This window comes from Anolis carolinensis, chromosome 2 (assembly GCF_035594765.1).
Source record: "Anolis carolinensis isolate JA03-04 chromosome 2, rAnoCar3.1.pri, whole genome shotgun sequence".
NCBI classification, from domain to species: domain Eukaryota; kingdom Metazoa; phylum Chordata; class Lepidosauria; order Squamata; family Dactyloidae; genus Anolis; species Anolis carolinensis.
In genome coordinates this window covers 12,244,873-12,264,499 of record NC_085842.1, presented here as the reverse complement: position 1 = coordinate 12,264,499, position 19,627 = coordinate 12,244,873, and the positions used below count along the sequence as shown (strand labels likewise).

Below are 19,627 nucleotides of genomic sequence, written 5' to 3'. Positions count from 1 at the left end.
GTCCAAGGGTTGAAATGTTAAGTCTTCCTTTTTTGCACTTTAGTTTTTGGGAATCAGGAGCTTTAGTGATTTTTGAGATGGCAGCACCATCTCGTGGCCCGATCTGGTTATTTCCATCCATTGCATCATACAACATTTTAGAGCTAATTAAAATATATACAAATGAGGGGGTTTCTAGCCTCATTTTGACCAAAATGTCAAGGATTTCCTTCGCTTTAGAGCTGAATAATCAGATTACAGGCTGAGATAGTTCCTTTTTGGTAGAATACTTCCACCTGGGCCTATGTGAACAGGACTCAAGGTTTTTCCAGGCGAGCCCTGACCAAACCAGAAGAAGGTGGGACTATGACTTCCCTCGACCTAGACACTAGATTCCTATGGACGGAGCCAGGAATTACATTGGGCTTTAACTGTCGTATCACACTCTACACTCATCTTCAGCTCGTGATCTACCACAATTCCTAGGTCACTTTCAGATAATGACAATGGAACACATCTGTTTTGTTTTGAAGGATGGCTAGAATGAACACCAACTATCTGACCTTCTTCTTCGCCATGGAGGAGGTCAGCCAGGACCCCCGGCTTTTCCCCAACGCAACCCTGGGCTACAATGTTTACGAGAACTATTTCCACCCCAGGATCACCTACGACGCCATGCTGGACTTGCTCTCCCCCGGGCAGAGAAGCATCCCCAACTACCGATGCGGGAGGCAGAAGGAACCGCTGGCCGTTCTAGAAGGGGCCAACTCCGAAATCTCAGGCCATGTTTCAAATATTCTGAGCATCTACAAGATCCCACAGGTATGGAATTGGGAAAAGGGTGGTGGTGCAAGTGATATTGATTGAAAGCTCTCTTTTATCTATTGCAATTGCATGAAAGGGCTTTTAATAACATGTTCTGTCATACACGGTTGACTTTTGTATTGCAATGAAATTTGAAATGGTAATAATTATATACAGTATAGCCTCCATGGGACTGGTTTTTGCAGGTTTGTGTGTCTACATCTGATAAGAATATTTCCCTTCTGAGAATTTTCTAGGTCCTCTTTCACAATTCTATGGTACTATTCAGCCCTGTTGATATCAAACTTTAGACTGTAATTAAATGAGAGAGTTCTGCCTGGCGAGCATTATGCTAACAATCAAAGTTCCAGATTAAAGATTAATTTTTGATCCTTTTTTAATCGCAGTTTTCCTACTTTCTATACAATCAAATGTTCTCACTCTTTTGATGTTAATTTACTCTATCTTATAAGTAAATTAATTATACTTATAAGATATACTAGCCAGCTGTGGCGGGTCGGGTTAAGCCTCCGACGATTAATAGCCCCGGCTTGCTGTTGACCTATGCAGCCCCGAAAGACAGTTGCATCTGTCAATTAGGGAAATTTAGGGATGCTTTATGCGGGAGGCTAATTTACAACACCATAAAACTGCCAGCAAAACATGAGGAAAGGAATGAGGAAGTACAGCCACTACTGGACGGTGAAGCAACAGCTTCCCCTGTGGCCGGAATTGTGAAGCTGGAAAAATGTTAAAAATGCCTCTGAGTCTATCTAATGTATGTTGTTTGTCTGTTGGCATTGAATGTTTGCCATATATGTGTTCATTGTAATCCGCCCTGAGTCCCCTTTGGGGTGAGAAGGGCGGAATATAAATACTGTAAATAAATAAATTATAAATTATAAGGTAAAGCTTCAATAAAAAATATATTTTAAAAAAAGACTCACCAGGAAGTGAAGGCAGGCAGAGACTTTAAACGCATTCTTGTCCAATAATGGCTCTATGTGTGCTCCTTGTGGGGCGAGTGGGCGTATTAACAAAAGACCCTCCCCATAAATGCACAGCAGAATAACTTATTAGCAGCAGTGTGACCCAGCACAGGTAGTCACAAGTGATAAAAAGAACAAAAACACACAGACCAATATTATCTCTTCCTTGGGAGGCTTTTCTTTGCAGCAAATTAATATGGTAGCACTATTTACAAGAACAAGGTTTCCATAACACAAATAAAACTCTTCATACTTCTTTCTTTGCTTCCATGTTGGGCTTCTTTCTCATGCAGATAAACAGCTTCATTCTCATAGAGCCTCCTCTCACACCAAACTTACACAGGAGCTGCATACAGGAGCTTTACACACAGCAGCCTTCACACTGGAGCTTCAGACATGAGGCCCTCAAACCAAAGCTTCTTACCCTAGTCCTTCTCATACTGAGATCTTCTCACACTCCTCAGGGTACTAATTTTGGCCCACCAACTCTAATAGGCTTTGGCCTACTCACTGTCCTTAGGACGACACTAGCTTATTTAACCCTTTCAGTGCTTGACTCACATTATGGTTTTACAAATTAAGCAACAAAACATCATTTTTGAAATCCAAAACACCTGGAGGATCAGAATTGGGAACACACTGATATACTGTAGAATCCCATAGTGAGCCTAGAGGAATGGCAACACTGGAAAACCAAAGTTTGCTAAACACTGGTATTGGTAAATTGTCTCTAGAATCTCACCTGGAGCTGGGTGGTCTGTGTTGGGAAGGCTTGGCTGTGCCTTCCAGCCTAGCAGAAAGGGGCTGGGCTGGATAGCCTCTTAAGAAGAAAGAGGCCAGAAATGCAAGTTGCTGCAAGTCTGTCAGACGTAAAAGCAGGAGGAGGAGGAGGAGGAGGAGGAGGAGGAAGAGAGAGTGTGTGGGGGTGAAAAAGAAAGGGAGAAGGGAGAGAGAGAGGATCTGGAGCAAAGTGTGTGTGTGCAGGAAGAAAGGGGGGAGGTCCTCCGTCCACCTGGCCAGGTCAGGAGATGACAGAAAGCAGCCAGCCCCCCTCCCCACTTGCCAGCCCCGGCTCCCTTTCCCAAGCTCAGCCTGCTGCTTTGGCTTCTCTCTCTCTCTCCCCCCCCCCCCCCCCAATTCCTTCCAATCATGAGCCCTTTTCCCACACTGATTTGGAAACTAGGCTGGGTTGGAGAGACATCTCCAAAGCAGGAGACTGAGGCTCTGCATGCACCAAGAGCAGAGAGAGAGAGGAGAGCGATCGCCTTTCCTTTTCTCCCTCCTCCCTCCCAGCCTCTCAGCCTCACTGCTCCTGAGGGAAACAGCCCTAAAGTTTCCAAAGAAACCTCGGAGAGGGAACCGCACCACAGATCCACGGAACCCCAGCTGAAACATCTGCAAGCCTTGGTTGGTAGGTCCACTCGATACCCAGACACATTTGGAATCGGTAGTGGGTCCCACATCAGCTAGGCCCATATAATAGACAGCCTGGGAGAGGTTATAAGGGGGTTTTCTTCTTATAGAGAAAGCACAGTTATCCAAAGCCAATTATCTGTCCCTTGGGGACAAGACCTAAAAGGCCAACAGTTTATTAAGGAAACCTTGAAGTGTTGTTTGACTCCTTGAAGTTTTATTATTTGTTCAATAATAAAGACTTTGTTATCTCATTAAAGACTCAAAGGACTATCCTTTTCAGAAAAATCCTCAAGAACCTCTCTTTGAGGCGCCCTGGCTTCCTGCTGGGCATAAAGTATACGTCCTATACAAAGACAATAGCTACAGGCCCAGCGCATGACAGAACAAAAGGTGAAAAGTGTCCCTTCACACTTATGGAGTGGCATGAGCCTCTGACAGACAGTGACAGGCTGGTGATCAGCTAGGTGCCCCCTCGTAGAGGGCAGGATTGGGGGAGCTTTCTTGCCTCTGGGGTGGGTCTCATCTAAATGCCCTCGGCGGGGTTTTTTCCCCATGTGCAGGAGGAGGCGGGGCTAGGGGAGTTTTTGTAGCATTTGCACTGTATCATCTTCCTTCTTTGGGGGGTTTTTAAGTCTTTGTCACTGTGTGCTTATGATTTTGTTCATGGTGGTCACTCATTGGGTTGGTAGGCATTTTGTGCCCAAATTTGGTGTCATTTGGTCCAGTGGTTTTGTTGTTTACTTGGTCCTAAAATGAACAGTACATTTTTATATCTATGGATTCTGATGATGTAGTAAATAATTGTCCATTTGAAATTATCTTGAGTCTTCTCCTCTTGACACAGATGTTTGTCTTCAGGTAACGAACCATTGTGCTCTGGGTCTGACTTCAAAGATAATAGTTTTTGACAAATGTAAACAATGATGATTTCTTTTAGAGTTAATCCGGTTTGTGGTCAGCAAATGTTGACAGATGTAAACAGATGTAGACATTTCTCTTATCACAGTCACAGTTCTTATCAGCAATTTTTAATTACAGTTCAGCAAGTAGGGAGTTAGTCATTGCAGGCCTCAATCTTCAGGCTGGTGTTTCCAAAATTATTAGCTCTCATTCCTTCCTTCCATACAGTTCAATCAAAACATACATATCTACATTTATGAAATCTGCACATCATATTGGTAAATGGATGGAGGGAAAAATGGAGGGATGGGTTTATAAATTGATGGATGGCTGGATGGAGGATATATAATTGGTGGAACCCATTGGTTCTTTTCTTCCTAATTAGGTCAGCTATGATGTCACCTCCAGGGACTCTGAACATAATGCTCTCTTCCCCTTTTTCTACCGAATGGTCCCCAAAGAAGAGATCCTCTATCCAGGGATTGTCCAACTCCTCCAGCATTTTGGGTGGACCTGGATTGGCCTCTTTGCTCCAGACAACGACAATGGGGAAAGGTTCATGCGTATCCTGAAGCCTCTGCTCACCTCTCATGGCATCTGTGTGGCCATCTCACAAAGTCTCCCTGAAATGAATGTGCCTAAAGTGACGCTCACCACTGGCTTCCATTTCCTATGGAGACAAGTCAAAGTGTTTATCTTCTATGGAGAGAAACGATCCATCTCGAGCGGACTATTCCTTTTAAAGCGTTTACTTGAACACTTGCTGGACTCCACTGTGGGGAAAGTCTGGATCACCACAGTTTTGTGGGACCTCAGCGTACTGTTCTCCATGGATGCCTCTGAATCCCGGCAGGGCCATTGGTTCTTTTCGTTTGCAATCCAGATGAAGAGGAGGCCAAAATACGAACAAGTGAATGAAAAACACTTATTTTCTTACGAGGTGGAGTTTTTTGACTGCACTTATTCAAAACACGAGCTATCTGTGAAGGGACGAGGAAGGTGCAAACAGAAAGGAGATATGCCTCTAAATGTTCTTGAATACAGCCTGACCCCAGAAAGCTACAGTATTTACCACAGTGCCCTGGCTGTCGCTTATGCTGTCCATGCAGCAATGTCATCCACATCGAAGAACATGAGAAGATGCCGCAGAGCAGACAATTTGGACCTTCCAGAACTGCATCCATGGCAGGTATCCCCCTTTTTTTTAATCCATCCCATGTTTGCCCAGAACTATAGACGGAATCTTAGGATATTGACCAGTAGAGAAGGGCAAAAAACATGATCAAAGGTTTGGAAGCCAGGCCCTATGTGGAGCGACTGAGGGAGCTGGGAATGTTAATCTTGGATCAGGGACAGGGACATGATAGCCATATTTAAAGGATGTCATATTGAGAAACATGTTTTCTGCTGCTCTAGACATGGAACAATGAATTCGAATGGAAAGTAAATAGATAGCACCTTGACATTTGGAAGGATTTCTTGATGGTAAGAAGAGCTGTTCAATAATGAATGTGCTGCTTTGGAGTCTAATGGAGCCTCTTTCTCTGCAGTTTTTTAAGGAGTTATTGAATGGCCGTGCAACCTGGGTGCTCTTGACAAAAAGCTATCCTGCCGATTAAACCAAGTTTTTTTGGGAAAAAGAAATAAAGGGGGAAATGCCTTTCTCTGGACATTCCTGTTGGAGTTCTAGAGTTGGAAGGGATCCCCAAGGCCATTCAGTCCCACCCTGTTATTGAAAAATCAGATCCTAAATTATGAATTTCTAGATTGGGACATACAGCAAGGGTGGGAGTCTTTGTCCTGTAGTAACCTTTCATGAATTGATTTGGAATGTTGCCCAAAACACCCTGGACTTTATGAGACAAATCCGTAAAATTATCATAATCCTTTCACAATGAACTAGGGAACATGAGGGAAACACACAGTGGGGCTTACGTTGGAACTGAGGGTCCTTTTTTCCTGTTCTGCCTGATATGATCTGGGAGGGGTTCCTGTTCCATGCCTCAAGCCAGATCCAACCAATGACACCCATTGAGATGGCCATCACCTAATGCACCCATTGTGTATCTGAACTAACTGCATTGTATCCATCAGAGCCAGGACATTAAGCCCATAAAATAAGTTTATGAGCCAATCAGGAGCTAATGCGGGTATCTTGAATAGCGATCAAAATGAAATACACATTCTCTGTATTCACAACTACATGCTGGAATCCTGAACGCGCAGTTCTTGAGGTAGTAGAAATCACACCAGACCCCTTCTATCAGACTTAAAGACACAATCCAAGCATTCAAAACCAATGACCAATCAGCTTATGCTTAAACATCTCAAGAGAAAGAAATGCCACTGGACTCCCAGGAAGCGGTGTAGTCCACAGCTGAACAGATCTCACCACCTGGAAGGTCTTCCTAATGTTTTCCCAATGTTTAGGTGGAATCTCTGTTTCTGATGTTGTACCCATGGCTCCATTGTGTCATGCTGCTGCAAAGAAGTTGTCAGGAATTTCTGTAGACTATTTGTTGCAATGAAACTCTTGTTGTTCCCAAAAATACTTTATTGTTTAAGACAGCAGAAGCCCACCAGCGCTTTCACTTGCTGCTTTTCACTGTCCTTCCAGCTGGATCGATTCCTGAGCAATTTCGGAGTTTACAACTCTTCCATGGATGGGGTGTATGTGGAGGAGAACAGAGAACTGTCGGCCAACTTTGACATTCAAGGCACAATAGTGTGGCCAAATAAAAGCACTGAGAAAATTAAATTTGGGAGTTTAGAGAGGCAGGAATCGCTGGAACAAAGACTCACAATTGAGGAGAGCGCCATCATGTGGCTTGAAGGGGTTAATAAGGTGAGGAGCTCCATCTATTTAATGTTATATACTCCTGACAGGAAAGTCAGCAGTAAAGCAGAACACTTTCCAGCACCTCATGTGTTGGACTGCAACTCCCAGAATCCTTGGTAATGGACAATTCAGAGACTGGAGAGCCTGAAAAATGTGGTCCTGCAAAATCTCAAGGCTCATGACACTGTTAGATCTTGATCTTAGAGGTGCTACGGTGGAGACAGCCCTTCCTCTGACCTAAAGTCCTTTCCAAGCTGCAAAGCATCAGAATAGATGACATCTGTGGGGGGAAACAAGCTCAGACGAGCAGGAGTGGTTGGGTCCATCCCCCTTCTCTAGATACTACACAAGATAGAGATCCTTGCAGCCCTTTGAATTCAGGGAGCTGACTAGGCCCTTTTAATATTGCTCCAATGCAGTTAGGATCCTTGGAGGGTGGGGACCAGATAGGGGAGGGTTCCATCGAGGTCGTGTGGGGGAGGTGGAGGTGCGGCCGACGTATTCCCAGGGAGAAGCGCAATACTGTTCTTGCGACCCTGGAGAAGGTTAGGTGTGGTAGCCTCCACGACAGCCCCTCTGGGCTGAAGGTCCTGCTGCTTAACGCCAGACCCGTTAAGGGGAAATCTTCAGTTATCCAGGATCTTATCCTGGATGAGCAAGCGGATCTGGCTTGCATCACCAAGACCTGGTTGGACGAGCTGGGTGGGGTGCATCAGCAGGCCAGGTCTGGGGGGCGGGGAGGTGGGGTTGCGGTAGTCTTTCGGCAGTCCATCACCCTGGTCAGATGCCCCGTCCTGCAATCTGCTGGGTTTGAATGTCTCCACTTGAAGATAGGTACCCGGGACAGTTTGGGGATTCTGCTGGTGTACCGTCCACCCTGCGACACAGCAGTCTCCCTGTCTGCGCTAGCAGAGGTGGTCTCTAGCGTGGTGTTAGGTTCCCAGTGCCTGTTGGTGCTGGGTGACTTCAACATTCACGCTGAGTCCACCTTGACAGGCGCAGCGCAAGAATTCATGGCCGCCATGACGACCATGGGGCTGTCCCAAGTAATCTTGGGTCCCACTCATCAAGCTGGGCACACACTCGACCTGGTGTTTGTTGCGGGCGGTGGTTTGTTTGGGGTGGAAGAGCAAATTATTCTTCCATTGTCATGGTCCGACCATCATCTGATCAGTTTAAGACTTACCGTGTCCTCAAACCTCCCCAGGGGTAGGGGACCCATTAAGATGGTCCGCCCCAGGAGGCTTATGGATCCTGATGGATTCCTGAGGTCTCTTGGAGTTCTATCTGTCACGGAGGCTGACGATCCTGTCGATGCCTTGGTTGATCGCTACAATAGCGAGATGTCCAGGGCAATAGACACAATCGCTCCCAAACGTCCCCTCTCGCTGCGTGGAGTTGCCCCGACCCCCTGGTTTACTGGGGAGTTGGCGGAGATGAAGCGTACGAGAAGGAGACTAGAGTGCCGCTGGCGAACAACTCGTGATGCACCTGACCGAGCACGGGCTAAAGCCGCTATTAGAGCTTACTCCGTGGCATTGCGGGCAGCCAGGAAGGTTTTCTCGACTGCTCGCATCGCGTCTGCAACGAATAGATCTTCAGAGCTGTTTCGGGTTGTTGGGGAGCTCCTCCATCCTCCTCAGGCTGGGGGGTCACCTAACAACTCGGTAACTTGGTGTAGCAAGTTCGCTCACCATTTTGCAGATAAAGTCGCTCAGATTCGTTCCGACTTGGATGCCCGGCCTTGTTGCAGTGCCTACGGAGGTAACTGAGGCATCTGTCTGTCTGAGCTTGTGGGATTCGTTTCAGCTTGTTCAGCCTGATGACGTGGACAAGGTCCTTGGGGAGGTGAGGGCAACCACCTGCGCCCTTGATCCTTGCCCATCCTGGCTTTTAAAACAGGCCAGTGATGGTTTAGCAGATTGGTTTGTGATGATAATTAACGCCTCTTTGAAGCAGGGCAAATCCAATGCTTTTTGGGGTTGTACTGTACAGGTCAAATTCTTCATCTGACTGAACATATCGAGGAAGGCTATGAGAAAGGCTGCATTACGGGAACAGTTTTTGTGGACCTTACGGCAGCCTATGACACGGTGCAACATAGAAAAATACTGCATAAAGTCTACCATATCACCCGGGACTTTGACTTTACAAAAACTGTCCAGACCCTCTTAGAAAACCGCAGCTTCTATGTGGAGTTTCAGGGCCAGAAAAGCAGATGGAGGAGGCAAAAGAATGGTTTACCCCAAGGCAGCGTTCTTGCACCGACCTTATTTAACATCTTCACGAACGATCAGCCACAACCACCTCTCACAAAGAGCTTTATATATGCTGATGACCTTGGCCTTACAACACAAGCAAAAGATTTTGAAACAGTTGAAAAGCAACTCACTAATGCCTTGAAAGATCTCTCCAGCTACTACAAAGAGAACCACCTGAAGCCTAACCCTGCCAAGACACAAGTGTGTGCTTTCCACCTACGTAACCGCGAAGCCAACAGGAAACTGAAAGTTACTTGGGAAGGCCAAGAGCTCGAACACTGTTTCCATCCTAAATACCTTGGTGTCACCTTAGACTGAACACTAACATATAGGAAACACTGCATGAACACCAAGCACAAAGTAGCTGCACGCAATAACATCCTGCGGAAACTGACTGGCAGTGCATGGGGTGCAGACCCACAAGTGATAAGAACATCAGCCCTGGCCTTGTCTTTCTCAACTGCAGAGTATGCCTGTCCTGTTTGGCACAAGTCTGCCCATGCAAAGCAGGTGGACATAGCACTGAATGAAACATGCAGAATCATCACGGGATGCCTTAAACCTACACCTGTTGATAAACTCTACAAGTTAGCTGGCATTGCCCCTCCTGACGTGCGACGGGAAGTTGCTGCTAACGGTGAGAGAAAAAAGGTCGAACATTGTGAAAGCCACCCACTGCATGGCTATCACCCTCCTCCCACCAGACTCAAATCAAGGAAGGGCTTCATGAGAACCACCACTCCTCTTGATGTCCCCCCAGCAACAGCAAGGGTGTCCCTCTGGGCATCTAAACCTGGCAATTCTAACTGGATGGCCCCCCAAGAGGGTCTTCCTTCCTCCAGGGGCAAACCAGGAATGGGCAACTTGGAAGTCCCTGAACAGACTCAGAAGAGGAGTGGGCAGATCAAAAGACAACTTGGCAAGGTGGCACTACCTGAAGGAATCCTCCACCTTGTGTGACTGTGGAGCTGAACAAACAACTCCGCATATGTATGCTTGCCCACAATGCCCTGCCTCATGTACGGAGGAGGAGTTGTTTAAAGCTACAGACAATGCGGTTGCTGTTGCCCGCTTTTGGTCCAAAACTATTTAGTTGCTTGTGATTTTTTTTTTATTTCCATTATTTGAAATGTATTTGTTGTACAATGCTTTTGACACGAAATAAATAAGCAGGGCAAATTTTCATCTTGTCTAAAACAAGCTATAGTAAGGCCTTATTTTGAAGAAGGCCTCTTTGGATTTGGCCAATCTAAATAATTACAGACCAATCTCTAACCTTCCTTTTTTGGGCAAGGTCTTGGAGCGGGTGGTTGCCTCTCAGCTCCAGGGATTCTTGGAAGACACTGATTTTCTGGACCAATCGCAGTCTGGCTTCAGACCTGGTTACAGTACCAAGACGGCTTTGGTCGCCTTGGTGGATGACCTCTGCAGAGAACTGGACAGGGGGAGTGTGACCCTGCTGGTTCTCTTGGACATCTCAGCGGCGTTCGATACCATCGACCATGGTATCCTTCTGGGGCGGCTCTCCGGGATGGGTCTTGGGGGCACTGTTCTGCAGTGGTTTCAGTCCTTCCTGGAGGGTCACTCTCAGTTGGTGAAGCTGGGGGACTCCTGCTCAGATCCCTGGCCATTGACCTATGGGGTCCCGCAAGGTTCTATTTTGTCTCTCATGCTTTTTAATATCTACATGAAACCGTTGGGAGAGGTCATCCGGAGTTTTGGAGTTTGGTGCCACCTCTATGCAGATGACACCCAACTCTACTACTCTTTTCCACCTAAATCCAAGGAAGCCCCTCGGATACTGGACCAGTGTCTGGCTGCTGTGTTGGCCTAGATGAGGGTGAACAAGCTGAAACTTAATCCTGACAAGACAGAGGTCCTCCAGGTCAGTCATATGTCTGATTGGGGCATTGGGTGGCAACCTGTGCTTGACGGGGTTGCACTCCCCCTGAAGGCGCAGGTCCGCAGCTTGGGGGTCCTCCTGGACTTGGCGCTGACACTTGAAGCTCAGGTGTCGGCCGTGGCCGGGAGGGCCTTTGCACAATTAAAACTTGTGTGCCAGCTGCGACCATACCTTGCGAAATCAGATCTGGCCATGGTGGTCCATACCTCTAGATTGGATTACTGCAATGCACTCTATGTGGGGCTGCCTTTGAAGACGGCCCAGAAATTACAACTAGTACAACGCTCAGAAGCCAGGTTTCTAACTGGAGCAAATTACAACGCCACTGTTTAAGAAGCTCCACTGGCTGCCGTTTATTTTCCGGGCCCAATTCAAGGTGCAGGTTATCACCTACAAAGCCCTAAATGGTTTGGGACCCACCTACCTTCGAGACCGTATTTTCCCCTATGAACCTGCATGACCTCTTCGCTCGTCGGGGGAGGCCCTTCTCTCGCTCCCACCACCTTCACAATCTCGGCTGGTGGGGACGAGAGAGAGGGCCTTCTCCATCGTGGCCCCCCGGCTCTGGAACGCGGTCCCCGGGGAGATTAGGCAGGCCCCTACCCTCCTCTCCTTTCGGACGAGCCTGAAGACTTGGCTTTTCTGGGAGGCTTTTGATGACTGATCTCTGTATCATCGACCAGCTGTCCATTACAGTGAATGCCTTCTCCAGCATTATAATGGCACTTTATAGCCATTACAGCTGAGTGACTTCCTTCCCTTGATGATATGATTTATTTGCACTCTTAGCACTTAGCACCTAGATTCTTTGAACCTAATCCATGATTTTAACATTTTATCTTGTATGTGGTTTTTATGACTTCTTTTTATGGTTTGATTATTGGTTTTCTTGGTTTTCTTGTCTTGTTTTTATTGTTCTGTTCAGGCTTGGCCCCATGTAAGCCGCCCCGAGTCCCTTCGGGGAGATGGGGCGGGGTATAAGAATAAAATTATTATTATTATTATAATATTATATTATTAGGTCCTACTTCATCCTTGTCATGTTCCTCACACATTTCCCTCTTGCTCTTCCAGAGCCTCCCTGGTTCCAGATGTGTGGAGAGCTGCCGCCCAGGGTTTCTCAAGGCAATTCGTGAAGGAGAGCTCATTTGCTGTTATGACTGTCTTCCCTGCCCAGAAGGGACCATCTCCACTCAAGAAGGTTGGTGAAAGCCTGGCGTTAGAACGGACCCCTAGGGAAGAACTGAAATCCTACCTAAGTCCTACCCAGTTTTGATTAACAAACCAACAAAGGAGACTCCACTGCACATTCACATTCCACGGCCCATCAGTGGTCTAATCCTCAGGAAGTTCTTCCTCATGTTTAGGTGGCATATTTTCCCTACTTATTAAATCCATGGCTGCATTGTCCCCTAGTCTCTGGAGTAGCAGAAAACGAGCTGGCTCAATATAACATCCATCCAGATATTTAAACATGCTTCTTACGCCCCTCTTCACCCACTCTTCTCCAGCCTAAACCCACTCTGTTCCCTCAGCCGCTTCTCGAGTGATCTCTATTTTCCATATCTATGAACACGTAGGCCACTCTCCTCACTCCCTTGAGATTGAGCAGTATTCATCTTATAAGTCAACATCTCCCAGAGATGGGCCAATAGACCACTTTTTGTGGTTATTATTTGCTGATTCTGTCAGTCCCCTGACTTCCGAGACCCAGGACAGCCATGGCTTCCTTGATGAAGCACATCCGCCTTCAGTTCAGTCCCCCTCCCAACGTCATTGCCTTCAACTTTATCAATGATTATTGTCTTTTCTAAGGAGCCATGTTGTTTCGTGCCATGTCCAATCAAGTCTACCTTCAGTTTAGGCATTTTAGCTTCTTGTGGGAGTTCAGGCTTGATTTCTTTTAGGACCCAGCTATTTGTGTTTTAAGGGTCCACTAGCTACAGACCTCTCCTCCAGCACCACATTCCAATATAGGTTATTCTTGTCCTCTAAGGCTTTCTAGATTTCACAATCATACAGAGAAATCAGAAATACTGTGGCTTTGATGGTTCTATCCCCCAGCTGCCCTGAGTCTGTTAAGACCTGAGCAGGGCTGTTGATTACAAGGTGACTTGGAGGTTTCCCATTTGGAGGGTTGACAGAAGTCAACTTGATGGCAATTAAGAAACACAAATACTGGGACACCTTAATATCTTATCTGGATCCTTCTTAGCTGCCCTTCCAAGTCCATGACCTTTTCTGATAGCTTGAAGGGAGTGTGGTGGAAGCTCCTTCTTTGGAGGCTTTAAAAAAGGGTCTCAATGGCCATCGGTCAGGGGTGCTCTGATTATGCTTTTCCTTAATAGCAGGGGTTGGACTAGATGGCTCATGTGGTCTCTGCGAGCTCTGTTATTCTCTGATTCTATGGTGTGTGATACCTTTTTCTCTTCATATATGCAGATGCAGCTACATGCAACAAATGCCCACCAGATCAGCATCCAAACAAAGACCAAAGCCAATGCATCCCCAAGGACATCACCTTCCTGTCCTATGAGGAATCTCTGGGGAACATCCTGGTTTCCATTGCCCTCCTCTTGTCCATAACCACATGCATTGTTTTGGGGGTCTTCATTACAAACCAAGAAACTCCCATTGTCAAAGCCAACAACCGGGACCTCTCCTACGTTCTCCTGGTCTCTCTCCTGCTTTCCTTCTTGTCCTCTTTCCTCTTCATTGGCCGGCCAAGTGAAGCAACCTGCCTTCTTCAACAAATAGCCTTCAATGTCATCTTCTCAGTGGCTGTCTCTTCCCTCTTGGCCAAAACCATCACCGTGGTGCTGGCCTTCCTGGCCACAAGTCCAGGGAACAGGGCCAGGAGGTGGCTGGGGAAGACCTTGGCCAACGCCATTGTCCTTTCCTGTTCCTCGGTCCAGGTTCTCATCTGCTCCCTCTGGCTGGGCCTTTCCCCTCCCTTCCCGGACTCCGACATGCACTCCCAGCCTGGGGAGATCCTCCTGAAGTGCAACCCAGGGTCGCCGGCCATGTTCTACGCTGCCCTGGGCTACTTGGGCTTCCTGGCCGGGGTCTGCTTCACGGTGGCCTTCCTGGCTCGGAAGCTGCCGGGGTCCTTCAACGAGGCCCAGCTGATCACCTTCAGCATGCTGGTCTTCTGCAGCGTCTGGGTCTCCTTCGTGCCCACCTACCTGAGCACCAAGGGGAAGTACCTGGTGGCCGTGCAGGTCTTCTCCATCCTGGCCTCCGGCGCTGGGCTCCTGGTTGGGATCTTCCTCCCCAAGAGCTACATCATTCTCCTCCGGCCGGACCTGAACACAAAGGAACACCTCAAGAACTAAAACATGACAATTTGTATTGACAATTCATATACATATTAGTAATTTTTAGAAACCGTTACTGTCTTAGAAATGTTTTACTATGGAGGCTGCGGGGATGTTTGGCTGGGAAGGGACATTTGATCATTTTGGTTGCCCTTTTCTATACAATATGCTTCTTGTTGCCCAGCATTTATTAGAGGCACACTCAAAGTCCCAAGGGTCTAGTATGTGTTCGTAGAAATATGCTTTAATATATGTATTTTATAGAACGTTTTACATGATTTTGTGTTTTTAACGATGTTGTAACCTGCCTCAAGCCACGAGGAGGGGCAGGTAAGGAATAAAATTGTTCTTGTTAGAGTACTTTGGGGTTTTCTCTTCAGATATTGGAATGCCTGTATTTGCCTGTCTGCACACCTTTGAGATCAGCCATTACTTCAGGCAACACTCAAATCCTCAGGATCCCCAGTGCTGCAATCTTAATAATTTTATCTTGTAAATCGCCTAGAGCATTGTGGATGGAGGGAGATTAATAAGTAATTAAATGATGATGATGATGATAATTATAGATACTAATTTCACATATGCATTTCCCCCTGAAACATTTGCAAATCCTGTGTGTGTGTGTGTATTTCCCCTACAATATTTGCAAGCCATATATATATATATATATATATATATATATATATATATATATATATGACATGTCTATATATATTTGTGTGTTCATTTCCCCCCTGTAATATTTCCAAGCTCTATATATAGGTAGGTAAGAATATATTAATATCTATCCGGACATCTCTCTTTATAGATATTTGCAGAGACTTGCAAACATATGAGGGTAAATTCATATATAAAAACAATGTATATGTATGGCTACAGATACACAGGTACATGGATCTATATGTATAAAGGATTTGCAAAGACCTGCAAACATATGAGGGGAAATTCGTATATAAAATTAATGTATTTAGATAGATGCAAACATAAAGGTACATAGAGATGGCAAAAGCTTGCAAGGGGTTAATGCCTATATATCTGTAGGAGAGTTTAACAAATATTTCAGGGGAAAATGCTTTCATAAGATTAATGAATATATATTTTTCTTGTTCCTGACTTGCAAGGGTGTCTTTCCCTTTTCAAAGCATTCCCTTGATTAAGAGCGAGGGAGGCTTTGCAAAAGAAAACACTGATAAGGGAGGAGAAGAGAGAAATAGATCACATATTGCAAGCCATAGCCTGCAGGCTCTGTTGTTGGCCTTGACCTTGATCCGATTATAAGCCGGGGGAGGCTTTTTCAGCTCAATAATAATAATAATAATAATAATAATAATAATAATAATAATAATACTTTATTTATACCCCACCACCATCTCCCCGCGGGGACTCGGGCGGCTCACATTGTTACAAAAGTAACAACACAAATACATTAGCACAATATACACAGGTTAAAACACAATAAGGTAATAAAACAAAAGCTAAAACAAAAGTTAATACAACAGTAATAATATCAAACAACCAAACAACCAACAATACAAATAAGTCAAACTTCATAGGCGGGGGGACTGCAGCAGCAATATAAAGATAGAAACATTAGATTAAAAAACCCAGATAAGAGGGACCTAGTAAATAAGGGTTGAAAAACTCGGCTTATCTTCGAGTATATACGGTACATATATCTGAAACCCTCTTTCTCTATCTTTTCTTTCCCATTTTACTGGACTGGATCATAGCAACGTGTGGCCGGGTACAGCTAGTAATAAGTACATCTCCAGCATCTGGAGGCGATGCTCAATATCCAGCTATGAGGAGCTAAAGGAGCCTGCTGTCCATAGACATCTCTGATCTTTTTGCCTGCATGTCTGCATGTCTGCACGGGGCACACTTTTTACCTTCCTGCCGAGGCGGAACCTATTGATCTACTCACATTGCATGCTTTCAAACTGCTAGGTTGGCAGAAGCTAGGACTGACAGCTTACTCATAGCTTCCAACTGTTGACCCTCCGGTCAGCAGTCTTTCCTGCAACTAGCGACTTTAACTACTATGCTACCACGGCCCCTGCATTGGAAGGGGTTTGATTGTGCTCTTCCTACCTGGGAGAAATGGGGTTAGACTGGATGGTCCTTGGGGCCTCATCCAACTCTATGGTCCAAGGATTATGAGGGTGGATGGCCATCTATCAGGAGTGTTTTGGTGGGCATCACTGCCTGGCAGAATGGAGTTGGACTGGATGGTCCTTGGGGTCTCTTTCAGCTCTGTGATTCTAACAATAAATTGTCAGGGTGCCCAAAAAGGTAGCTTGGGTTCAAACCAACCTCTGGAGTTTGCAACCTTCAGAGCAATTTGATTTGAAGCATATACTTTTAAAAAACAGAGCTGCACTTATCTGCTCTTCCCCTGTCTCTGTGCTTCTTAAATCAAGCACACTGGAACTCTGTATTTCTGCCAAGAACCTTGGCAGCAAATGCTTTATTTCTGGTTCCAACTACTTATAGTTACTTAGTCGGTCACAACTAAATAATAATAACACTTTTAATAACACTTTATTTATATTCCGCCCTATCTCCCCAAGGGGACTCAGGGCAGATCACAGCATACATACACGGCAAACATTCAACGCCGTTTGGACAGACAGGACAGGACAGAACAGACAGAAAGGAGGGATGTTGTCTCAAAGTACAGTTTTGATGCCTTGGAGGTTGAGTTTGGATTCAGTCACAGGGGTGCGATTGCTCCATTCTCTATGATGAAAAGACATCAGGACTTCTTCCTTCTTTATAGTGTTGTAAAATACCTCCCCCGCAATTTGCGGTACCTAATTTCTCTACTTACAGCTCTAAGCTGTTTTCAAACCGCTTAGGTAAACATGAGCTGGGCTTGACAGTCAGGTGCTCACCCTGACCGAGCTTCAAACTGGCCACCTTTCGGATGGTAGATCATATTACTGCTGATGATTTACCATCTGTGCTAAAGAGAGATAATCAAGCACATGGCCGGTGCTTTTGTACCATTGCCATTATCTGTTTATCTCAGGTGGCAAACATGGACATGACATCTAGGCTGGTCACTACTGCCCAGCCGGATCTGTCATATCTGGTCCAGCCTCTCCATATACCGAGTAATTAATCCCTCAGTTACCCATGCTACCAGGCACATATCTTGGGAATGATTTTTTTTCTCGCCTATAATTCCACCAATTAATCAATATAAATCTCCTGCTTGATTTTGGAAGCCAGATGTGGGTTATCTTGTGTGAAATTCCCCAGTGGATGCAACATCAACACACCTCCCAACACCACCTCCACACTTCAGGCCATGATGGGCCTGTTGGCTTCTGTGTGGGTTCTCTTATGTCTATTGAGATCTGCTTCAGGCAAAACCTCTTTCCACACTTCTGGCATTGGTACGGCTGGCCTTCTGAGTGGATTTTCTGGAGAAGTCAGGTCAGTATGTTGCCGGAAGTCCTTCCCGCACTCAGAGCTGCAGAACTGTCATAAATAGTTTTAAAACAAAGGATCTTTTATTGCAATTTTCAGTGTGAAAGGATATATCAAAACTTTTCCACTTTTACAAATGCCAAGATGCATCCTCTCTCTAAACACATGAGTCCAAAACTGCACTCCTTTCTCTTCCCTTGAGAAAAGGAGCAAGTGACCAGACTGCACTCCATTGCAGACCTTCCACTCCCAAGGTACACCCTCTCTCTCCTTCCCAAAGAACAGAGAGGCAGGTGAACAGCACAGCTGTCTGTCACACTTTTTGGAATGTAATAAGGTCTCTTATATAGCAATATTTTTGCTGATGTTGTCTCAAAGTTGTAAATGAATGATACTGAGGCGGGAGGTTAAAGAACCCCAGGAAATACCATATATGGGCAGAGATGGCGACAGCTAGCAACCCGGGTGCATAAACTCACAGAAACATGTGACTTCTGGGAAATCATGTGTTTCTGAAGAAATGAAAGCTAAAGATAAACAAACAGCGCTTGCGTACGCAGGCGCTCTGAATGATTGTGAGCACGGCACAGAAAGAGTGCGGCCGGCCCGCTGGTCAGCACTGATTGGGTCCAAGTCAGGCAGCGTCACAACTCTAAGCCAATGAATTTGCTTGTGGGCGGGCATAACCCGAACCCTGTAGTGTGTATAAATATTTACTCAGCCCGCCACTGGGGGTTCTCCCTGGAGAAAGCACTTATTTTGTGCGAGGGGGAACCCTAGTGGCCATTAGCCGAATAAAACTGCTTTCTTGGAATTATTCCAGTTGTCCGTCTCCCATCCATCCACTGCGCTCAACAAGGACCGTAGCACAAAGGTTCCGCTACAATACATGTATTCCATCCCGAAACATCCTGGCTCCATCTCAGTTTCCTAGCAGATGTTGACTCTCCTTGATTGGTGTTAGCAAACATAAGTAGCCATGTGTTGACTTCTTTTTTAAGGTAAGAAATCTTGTAAATGTTTCCTTAATTTAAAAGAGCCATTGTCTCTGATTAATGTAAACATGGAGCCTCTGGTGGCCTAGCCTCGTGACTTGAAGGTTGGTTTGCTGACCTGAAGGCTGCCAGGTTCGAGTGTGGGTGAGCTCCCTCTATCAGCTCCAGCTCCATGCGGGGACATGAGAGAAGCCTCCCACAAGGATGGTAAAACATCAAAACATCCGGGCAACGTCCCCTGGGCAACGTCCTTGCAGACGGCCAATTCTCTCACTCCAGAAGCAACTCTGGTTGCTCCTGACATGAAAAGAAAAATGTAAACATGTTGTCTTCCCCCAAAAGTTCATCAGTTAATCATTGTCACAGTTCTTATCAAGGTCAGCAGTTCAGCTACTTTTAATTACACTTCCTAAGTGTAATTAATGATTTTGTCATTGCAGGCCTTGATCTTTTAGAATGGTATCTTCAGCAAATTAGGCCTCATTCATACATTTTTCATACAGTTCATTCAAACCATATAACATATTTCATCTCCTCCTCCTCCTTCCTCCTTTTCTTCCTTCATTCCTTTCCTTTCTCTCATCTTGCCTACAGCAATAAAAAACAGAGGAAACAATCCTTAAAACTTTTATGAAAGTTTAGGGAAAATTTGGTCTTAACATACAACTGTTCTGGGATGGGCAAAGAGACAAATCTGGGGATGTTTAGTTTTCAGTCGTTGGCAGAAAAGTGGGTGTCACAAGAAGTACTGACTAAATGTTATATTCATGGTTTTCCACTGGACACCAG

General features: G+C 45.7%; 1 protein-coding gene across 2 annotated transcripts; it reads left to right on the top strand.

Moving 5' to 3' along the window:
* The first annotated feature begins 207 nt into the window (after positions 1-207).
* LOC100552417 (vomeronasal type-2 receptor 26) lies at positions 208-14,765 on the top strand. 2 transcript variants are annotated; one of them, XM_016997559.2, is made up of 3 exons: positions 208-801; positions 12,166-12,292; positions 13,534-14,765. In XM_016997559.2, exons 1-3 carry the CDS (start codon positions 514-516, stop codon positions 14,424-14,426), a joined length of 1,308 nt encoding a protein of 435 aa, XP_016853048.1. In that variant the 5' UTR covers positions 208-513; the 3' UTR covers positions 14,427-14,765. The 2 variants fall into 2 exon arrangements, with proteins under 2 accessions (XP_016853048.1, XP_062825537.1); XM_062969467.1 differs by lacking the exons at positions 12,166-12,292; positions 13,534-14,765 and adding an exon at positions 4,474-6,928.
* The last annotated feature ends 4,862 nt before the right edge of the window (positions 14,766-19,627 follow it).

Excerpts from the sequence above, each read along its gene's own strand:
- LOC100552417 (XM_016997559.2), top strand. The coding sequence starts at position 514 with ATGGCTAGAATGAACACCAACTATCTGACCTTCTTCTTCGCCATGGAG. Across the intron at positions 802-12,165 it reads GCATCTACAAGATCCCACAG|AGCCTCCCTGGTTCCAGATG; the intron begins GTATGGAATTGG and ends TTGCTCTTCCAG. Across the intron at positions 12,293-13,533 it reads GACCATCTCCACTCAAGAAG|ATGCAGCTACATGCAACAAA; the intron begins GTTGGTGAAAGC and ends TCATATATGCAG.